Source organism: Mytilus californianus, unplaced genomic scaffold (assembly GCF_021869535.1).
Source record: "Mytilus californianus isolate M0D057914Y unplaced genomic scaffold, xbMytCali1.0.p SCAF_14, whole genome shotgun sequence".
In the NCBI taxonomy this organism is placed as follows: Eukaryota; Metazoa; Mollusca; class Bivalvia; order Mytilida; family Mytilidae; genus Mytilus; species Mytilus californianus.
Window position 1 is genome coordinate 13,742,401 of NW_026262626.1, and position 9,692 is coordinate 13,752,092.

Sequence of the window (9,692 nt, forward strand, 5' to 3'; positions counted from 1 at the left end):
AATATTTAGCAATATTTTTGAAAAAAGTGGTTTTTAATTACATATGTTTTAATAATAAGAAAAAAAAATAATAAGTAGAAAAAGTGCATGTAAAAAAATGAAGGAAATGAAGATCGTTACAAGTCAATATATTTTGCTCCTCATTATAAATTGGTTGGACGACAGCAATAGTACGATCCACAAATGTCAGTATGATACAAGTCTACCATCTCGTGACTTTGACATCTTCGTCTACACCATCCTCTGTTATTGGCACAGGAATGACTGTCACTGTCCCCTCTTGACCCTGTAAAACATCATTACAACAAGTCACAACATTGTTATTACCGGTATTTGTTCATTGTTTCCCGTCGCAGGGAACATAGTGTCTTCATCCGTCCATGCGTCTACAACACAGCATTACACAGAGACCATTTGATAGAAAGTACGGATACTTAGAAGGATTATTTTTCATCATATTTTCCTGAACATAATTTAACAAATATACTCACAATGGCAATATTTGATTACCTCAATTCATTTTTACTCTGACAGTTTGTTTGCACTTTTGTTACACGATGACGCCTTTGGAACGAAACTTCTCTTATATTGATTTACAGAAAACTCTCATTCTCGGTAGGATTGTTTCTTGTATTGTGTAGTTGTCTCTTATTTACCTTTATTTTGATTCGACCATTTATAATGGTGTTATGGAACTTTGGCTATTTTTGGACTAACGTCCTGCACCACAACAACAACTTGTGAACGCACCTCCTTTGACATCGTATTAACGAACGCTGTCATACTTAGTAGGATTATTGCCCTCATGTATAATAAAACATATCTTATCGTAATTATCATCCGATAATTTTTACGATAATTATGGAACTTTCAATTTTTTTTTCGACTATTGTACAACATTGATACCCTGTTAATGAAACACCTATGAAAACGTTTGACAGAAAACTCTCATACTTCGTAATATTCTTTACAATTATGTACCTTGGAAAGAACAGAAATATGGAGACATGGATCAAAATATCAAGAATCTTCAAAAGATATAAGCATACTTACGGATTGCATAACTTATGACAGCATAAATCCCATAGGTTGCTACCAAGGCAAGAAAAACAGGTGCTGACACTGTCATTCCTGCGTAGGATGCCAATGGTAGTAGTGCAGCTGTACGTTTTTCTTTTCCAACCTTAGTCTTAGCTAAAGCTTTTCCTAAAATCGGTCCTGGTATTATCAGCAACATGGTATAGAGCAAACAAAGGAAGGCAATCTTGTTCATATTCGATATCTAATACAAAAGTCGACAAATTAATGTGAGAAATAGTGGAATTACATCGTACAATATTACAAAAAACTTAAAAGTATGAAAATGAAAATTATTTTGATATTAGTATATTTGCATTCGGTATCAAAGTCTCGTTTGGAACCCGTTTGCAAGCATAACACATTGGTTTATTATTAATTTTACAAAAATTACAAGAAAAGTTTTTACTATGTGCATCGGTATGCTATTAATTCAATCAACATTGAAAATGAAATAACATGCAATATAGAAGTAAAATATTTATTATGAATATCAAACAAAACAAAAAGGACAAAGAATATATGAAGTTTGCGTTCCTAATGAAGAAACGCAAACCTGACCATTTGAAAGTCGGGGTTGTGTAAATGTTTAGAATCTTTAGGCACTATATGACAATTAGGAACCTATTAAGAATAGCCAAATTCATATGTCCCAACTTTGCCTCATAGAATTTGAACAAGAAAATTAAGCGAAGAATGGAAAAATGAACATATGCAAACAAAACAAATAAGACAATAAAAATTAAACTAGAGGCTCTCAAGAGCCTGTGTCGCACACCTGATTCTACTTTGGTTTTTGGAAATCATTTTAAAATAGATAAAAATCATAACAGATACCCTAATAATGAGTGAGGCCAAATTTAGTTTAATATTGGCCCTGTAATTTAATAAAAAATCCTGGTGGCCATCTTGAAAAGTAAATGAGCAACAAAGTAGCAACACTTCATCAGCACCTCATAAGAAACATTTATGCAATATTTGGTTTCATTCCATTCAGTGCACCTCTAGAAGAAGCATTTGTATGTATTTCCAATAGGGTCTTATGTTAAAGGAAGTCTCCCCGCTGGCGGCCATCGTGGATGAAGGATCTGCTTCAAAGTAACAACACTTCATAAGGAACATTCATGCCATGTTTGGTTTCAATTCATTCAGTGGTTCTCTAAAAGAAGACATTTGTATGTATTGTCCATAGGGTCCTTTGTTAAACACTGTCCAAGCTGGTGGTCATCTTGGATGATGGATCGGCTTCAAAGTAAAACACTTGGTCAGCACTTCATAAGGAACATTCATGCCATGTTTGGTTTCATTCCATTCAGTGGTTCTCTAAAAGATGACATTCGTATGTATTTCCCAAAGGGTCCTATGTTAAACTAAGTCCCCCGCTGGCGGCCATCTTGGATGATGGATCGGCTTCAAAGTAACAACACTTGGTCAGCACCTCATAAGGAACATTCATGCCATGTTTTGTTTCATTCCATTCAGTGGTTCTCTAAAAGAAGACATTTGTATGTATTTCCCATAGGGCCCTATGTTAAACTAAGTCCCCCGCTGGCGGCCACCTTGGATGATGGATCGGCTTCAAAGTAACAACACTTGGTCAGCACCTCAAAAGGGACATTCATGCCATGTTTGGTTTCATTCCATTCAGCGGTTCTTTAATAGAAGACATTTGCATGTATTTCCCGTAGGGTCCTGTGTTAAACTAAGTCCCCCGCTGGCGTCCATCTTGGATGATGGATCGGCTTCAAAGTAATAACACGTGGTAAGCACCTCATAAGGAACATTCATGCCATGTTTGGTTTCATTCCATTCAGTGGTTCTCTAAAAGAAAACATTTGTATGTATTTCCCATAGGGTCCTATGTTAAACTAAGTCCCCCGCTGGCGGCCATCTTGGATGATGGATCGGCTTCAAAGTAACAACACTTGGTCAGCACCTCATAAGAAACATTCATGCCATGTTTGGTTTCATTCCATTCAGTGGTTATCTAGAAGAAGTTCAAAATGTAAAAAGTTAACGACGACGACGACGGACGACGGACGACGTACGCCAAGGATGAGAAAAGCTCACTTGGCCCGAAGGGCCAGGTGAGCTAAAAACAAAGATTTCAAGTGTACGGTGTATCACATACGTACATGAATAATTCTTATAATAATATTTGTACATAAAAAAAGATAAATACCTTATTTCACGTGGCAGTGTTGTTGAAACAATCTCTACCTCGCTACGTTTGCCTCCTCTGTGAATCTAAATAAATCATATATATATATATATATATATATATATATATATATAGACATTATACATGTAAATCAGGATGTAAAGTGAAAAAGTAATGATAAACAGGATGAACGCTTTCGAACCATGTCTCAAGTATGAGATATCTTATTACGAAATGTCTTCTTTATTTTGCTGTTTATTATACTTAGATCGAATGCCTTTCAATGTATTTCAATTACAAGATAAAGGGTATAGACCAAATCCTAAGATCTAACAAGTTTGAGCTTTTTAAAAAGCTGTGGACTGCTTCGCTCTATCCTAATTTAAGGTAACACGTGTGCATGTGGTTGTTGATTTAGCATTGGAAATGTAGTATTTTTAGTTAGATATTGACTGATATAAAATGGATGTCTTAGACTTGGAATATCAATTTTTGTATATATATTAAGATGAACTTTTCTAAAATTTTAAACTGGCTGTTCAGTGTTGTACGTTATACTCCCATGCTTTTAAAAAAAAATTCGATTTACTTGTTGAAATTCAAAACATTTACAAAACACGACTCTCGAGGTGTGCCTTTCAGATTGACAGAAGTTATAAAATACAGATAATGCATTTTTGTAAACATTGTATATGAACATTGTTTAGCTAAACAAATCGTGCATATTACAGATTAACAAAGCAAATAAACAGGTGTTAAAAATTGTTATTTCAATATTGAATTTCAGTGTGCAATATTTGCATAATAAAACGAACATGAATTAATAACACTTGATCGGAACTGAAATACACATAGTTAATTTTCCGGCATTTGATGTCTTATCCTGAGACGAGAAAAGTCTATAATTCTTTATCTCATTTAAGCCAATAGCTGTTGCTGTATCTCAGCCGAATCATAAAGCAACCAATCAGAATCTTTATGTGATAAGTAATTATTTCAAGATGGCGTGTATATCGACTGAAACTAATAGCTCCGTACCGTGATGCGAAGCAATCATAGCACAGAAGGCGTGTATCCTTTATTGACTGCAGGTCTAAGTTGCGGTAAAATGTCTTACAATACTATCAAAATTTTCTAATACATGCATATGAATTGCTGCAAGTCAAATATTAAGTCACAACTTTATTATAAAAACAAACCTTTTTCAAAAAATCTGACTAATTCATAAGTTACCTTCATCTGTTGGCTAAGCTGAAAATGTCTATTAATTTCTTTAAATGCATGAGTCTGATGAACCAAAAGGACTCAACATTTGATTTTCATCATTTAAGATGAAAATTGAAATAATGTTTGAGGAAAACATTCGCCTTAAAGTCAATTATTCCTCTATATCATAAGGGAAATAAGAACTATTCAGAAAGACACATAAAGAACGACCTTAAACTAGAAACTATGACAAACGTGATTATTTCACTTTCCAATTGTTAACTTCTCATTGCTCAGCAGTAAAATAGAGGCGAACAATACCACAGCAGTAATATTCCCTATGCTTCGTCGTATCGCAATTACATATCATAGTTTATACGTTACCCTCGTGCATGTTTGCACTATACAGTCTTCGTTAATAGGGGTGTTCTCCTTTATTTACACCTCAACTGCTCAAACAGAGTGTTGAGGAAGAACGAGTAAAATCGACACTTCTAAATGTTTTTGCGTTCACCATCACGAATTGGTTGACCGATACAATGTGTCGGTGTCCCAACTGACTAGCGACATTTTTTCGCGTTCCTAGATCCTAAGACAGCAATATAGTCGTCGGATCTGTATTTTACATATTGTGTCATATTTTGACATGCTGACTCAGTGTAAATTCGCACTGATAGTTATGCGTGTATAGCAGGAAACGAATCCCTTGTCGATGTACCAGGTCTTGTTCCTTTTTGGAAATCATACGATTCCGTCAGGGTTTGTTTGTTACCGTAATTTGTTTCTTCTTAATCGATTTGCGATTTACGAGATTTAAACATCGGTTAACTTAAATCGTCTTAATTTATAAAACAAAACAAGTTCATAGTTTATCTTTTGAAACATGATTTTTCTTATATTCTGTCACTGCTATAGCAACTCCATATAAAAAAATAAGAAAACAAAGAAACAAAAAAAATTTAATAAAAATTGTAAAACGTAATTGCACATTGCATCGATCCTTGATCCTTCGCTTTAACAAAATAGAATAACATTTTATATCATTTCATTTTACATTAATTCATAATTACATGTATAACTTTTGGTACCTTTAAAAGAGAAGCGAAAGATACCAAAGGAATATTCAAACACGTTAAAAAAACGAAAAACGACCACAAGATAAACAACAGTTAATAAAACACACTATAGAAATCTGAAGACAGAGTAACACGAACCCCTGCCAAAAACCGCGATGATCTAGGGGGATTCGGAAGGGTTAGCAGATCCTACCCCACATGTGACATTCGTCGAGTTACTCCTATAAAAAGTTCTAATTGGCAAAGTTGACCTTAGATGGATTTGGCTATTTTTTTTAGTTTGTTTTTTGTCATATAACTCTTCAACTTTTTCAGTTCTTATACATCCTTGGCTTTCAAATATTCGGCTTTGAGCGTTCCTGATGAAGGTAAATCCAGAAAAGCGCTGTGGACGCATGAAATTTATAACGTGTTTTTTTCCCATTTTTTAATAAGTTACTAGTAAATTACATTACTCTTAATCTATGATGTGCAAGTTTAACAAAGTACCATTATCTTTCGGATTTTGACCCCTTGAGAGGAGGAATTGTCTTTACCTCTTTACGCTTACGAAAGTCGTGCACTTTTATAAAATGGTTTGGCTAAGCTAATAAGTAAATACGTATTGTATGATAGAAAGAAAAAAAATCAAAGCACTGTTAGCGCTATAGGCAGTTAATTAAAAACATGATGAAAACTTTGGCAGTGTTGCTTTAATTGTTTATCACAGCTTGTTATATCTCATGTTTCAGATTTTTTTTTATACATGTGCTGTACTGATTTCCACTATCCTACACACTTTTCTCTAAAAATATACCATTTGTTTTCAAACGTTTATCTTTTTTTTTAATTACTTTAAAATATGTATCCTTTCGATGATTGAATGTCTGAGAAGATGTATGTACACTGTCCCAGGTAATGGGAAGGTTTGGCGCCAGTAAACATGTTTAACCCTGCCAGATTAAGTGTGTGTCTGTCCAAAGTCATTCAGTGGTTGTCATTTGTTGCTGTTTATCATATTTGTTTTTCATTATTGATTTGTACATAAATCAGGACGCTAGTTTTCTTGTTGGAATTGTTTTACATTTGTCATTTCAAGGCCATTTACTATGCGGTATGGGTTTTGCTCATTGTTACAGGCCGTATGTGACATACAGATGCTTACTTCTATCAACTTCTCAATACAGCTGATGAATGAATTTAACTTATGCAGGAATAATGTCATCAGAATTAAGGTTTTCCACAGTGGTGTATAGTTTAATTCCACTATGTACTAGGAGTTTTCATATGCCACATTAGCATTTTTAGTTAGATCAGCAGGTGTCACTCCGTACACTAACTGATTTAATAATACTGGGAACAATCTGAGGTGGTGTAATTTTATTGTTTATCATGCATGGATCATATTACACAAAATGCTGATGTTGTTGGGCTAGAAATGCATTTAATTTATTTTTACATTATTGTACTTCTAAGTGTCCAACCTATTACATTTACATCAAATTTCATACAAATATTTTGCCTGTCTTTTTTTAATATTTTTATATTCTTCATTTCTTACATACTTTATAAAACATATTTCATGTATCTGTACATTGTATCATCATGATGTATTCAAACTATCTTTATATAACTGATATCTGGGTTACTACTTGTATATATATTAATAGTGTGCAATAATACAATGTAGTAACAGTTACACAGAAATATCATAGTTCTGAAAGTATCATTAGACAGCCTCAAAAATAGCTTGACTGTTACAGTAAACTGCATGACAAATAATATTCATGTGTTGTAATCCCTGGCAATTTTGTAATAATTCCTGTCAGACACCTGAACCAAAATTTGTCTGACTAGTCGTCATATGATGAGACCAGGTAAAAATCTTCATAGTACGTGTACTTTGATGATATCTGTACATGTATATAAATATATTCAAAACATCAAAAAGGTCTAGAGTTTCATAGCTGTCATGGAATTATTGTGATGACTAGTCAATGCAGCTACTAGATAGAATCATGTATTGTACATGTATGTCTTGTCACTTCTAGGATATTAAAGCCAAGAATTGGAATCTAGCTGAAATAAAAACAAATATAAATATTTATATTGTTTATTTAGACATAAAATCATGATAAATATTTACACAAGTTTTGTCCATGAAATTGAAAAGAAATCATCATGGGTTATCTTTTTTTAGGGTCAGATCAAAGTTTGATTTTTGACAAATTAAGAAATAAAATTATGTTAAATACAGAATATGTTCTGTTTGATTCAATATTTTCAGCTTTGCCCTATAAGGGGAGATAACTCAGATATTGCAACTTTTACACTGGAATGTGTTATGAATTAAGCTATTATGTTTTTTAGCAAGAAAACGAATCCCGTGACCCTATTTTTTCTATTTATATTTTGAAAGCCCATCATTAGAGCTGAAAAATTAGATGATTTAGTTTTCTTTCTATCTCCCAAAATTGTGTTTTCCATGAATAATGTATACACAATCTGACAGTTTTGCACAACCCTGTGGCTTGAAAAAAAGCCCCGTGACCCATACTTTTATATTTGCGAAAGCCATGATATAAATTAAATGTTTGCAAATTATCAAAAACTTCTATGGATTTTGATTTAGAACCCCATGCATCTACCTTAAGTACAAATAACATTTTGTCAAAATCGATCATTTTACTTTTACTGGGGCTAAAAGATAAAGATAATCAAGAGAGATGTCAGTTCGATCAGAGATGCAAATACTGTGTCTTTAATTAGAAATAGCAACCCAATACTTTTGAGTACCATTAATGTGGTTTTAATTACTGTAGTTTGTTGTGATATTTAGTCATACTTCTTCCTGGTCTAAACCAATTAAATATTATGTGTGTGCGTAAAAGCTTTCAAGTGCCACTTATGGTTCCATTACATCCTTATCCATACAGGTTTATTTTGTATTTACATTTGAACAGAATTCTAAGTTACATAAAAATTATGAAGATCCATTTAAATCCTCTCGGAACTCAGCAACAATGGTACTTTTCAATTAGATATGACTTTTGGAACTCCATTTTAAATTTGGTTGGACGCCGTATTAATTCGTATGAAGTTTTCCAGGCAAAATATAAAAAAGTCTTCTGAGACGTCATAACTTAATTATCGGACTTTGATTATAAGGCTACAGTTTGTAACAAGTGTGGACACAGATCAGTGTGGATAGTAATTGTTTGTTTAGTGTTAGTGTTTTGACAGTGTTTTTACACAGAGTTTATACATGGGTTGTGCCCCACCAGATGCTTTTGATCTATTTCCATATTTGCCTCATAGAGCCCAATATCAAACTATTCTACAGTGACATTCATCTAGGATTTTAGATAAGTAGCAAAAGATCAAAATCAGCAAAGTGCAGGGTTCAACATTAACTTTTTCAACATATGATCGATTTCGATATATTACTTGTCCTAAAGAGACAACCACTTGTCCAAATTTACTCACTGCCAAATTTAAGGACATAAAATCTTATAAAATTCAACTTAAGGCTTTTGTTTTTGGCATTATTCTGAGAAAAATTAACAAAGTGGCTCTGTTACTTGCTCATAACTACACAGCAGTTTTTATTTGCCCAATGATAATTTCGATTTTTCCTGGGCAATCAGAGCAGCTTTTAATGTCGAACCTGATATTGTCATTTATTTAATGTTGGAGAACAGCTTTTTTTAATGGATTTTCTGTCGATTCGTATGTTTACATATTATTCCACTGTAGTCACCTTTGTTTTTGGATATGTTAAATAATCAAGAATTTTCTATATACACTGCCGAAATTTACCCAAAGGAACTTACTTTAAATAAATCAAATATAAACAGTAATAACTGTCCTTTCCTAGGTTTAGATATTTCAGTTTTACACGGGAAAACTCGACGCTAAAATTTACGACAAAAGTGACGATTTTTCGTTCCCTATTGTTAATTTTCCATTTTTGGACGGTGATATTTCTTTGACACCATCTTACGGTGTTTATATATCACAACTCGTTCGCTATGCCCGTGTCTGTTGTAACGTTTTTACGGAGATGTTGTTTACCGAGCCCGGAAATTTGGAAACGATCCGGGTAAACTTATCGATCATACCACATCTGCTTATTTCTATACCATGATTCAAAAGTAGTAGAACACCCTAGGTACATGATTTGGATCTTAATG

The 9,692-nt window shown here is 33.4% G+C and overlaps 1 protein-coding gene across 1 annotated transcript; it reads right to left on the reverse strand.

The window, feature by feature from the left end:
* LOC127724260 (big defensin-like) lies at positions 1-3,355 on the reverse strand. Its single transcript, XM_052231199.1, has 3 exons — positions 3,260-3,355; positions 1,054-1,282; positions 1-286 (listed from the first exon to the last, which is right to left on the reverse strand). Exons 2-3 carry the CDS (start codon positions 1,271-1,273, stop codon positions 144-146), a joined length of 363 nt encoding a protein of 120 aa, XP_052087159.1. The 5' UTR covers positions 1,274-1,282; positions 3,260-3,355; the 3' UTR covers positions 1-143.
* Between the last annotated feature and the right edge of the window lie 6,337 nt (positions 3,356-9,692).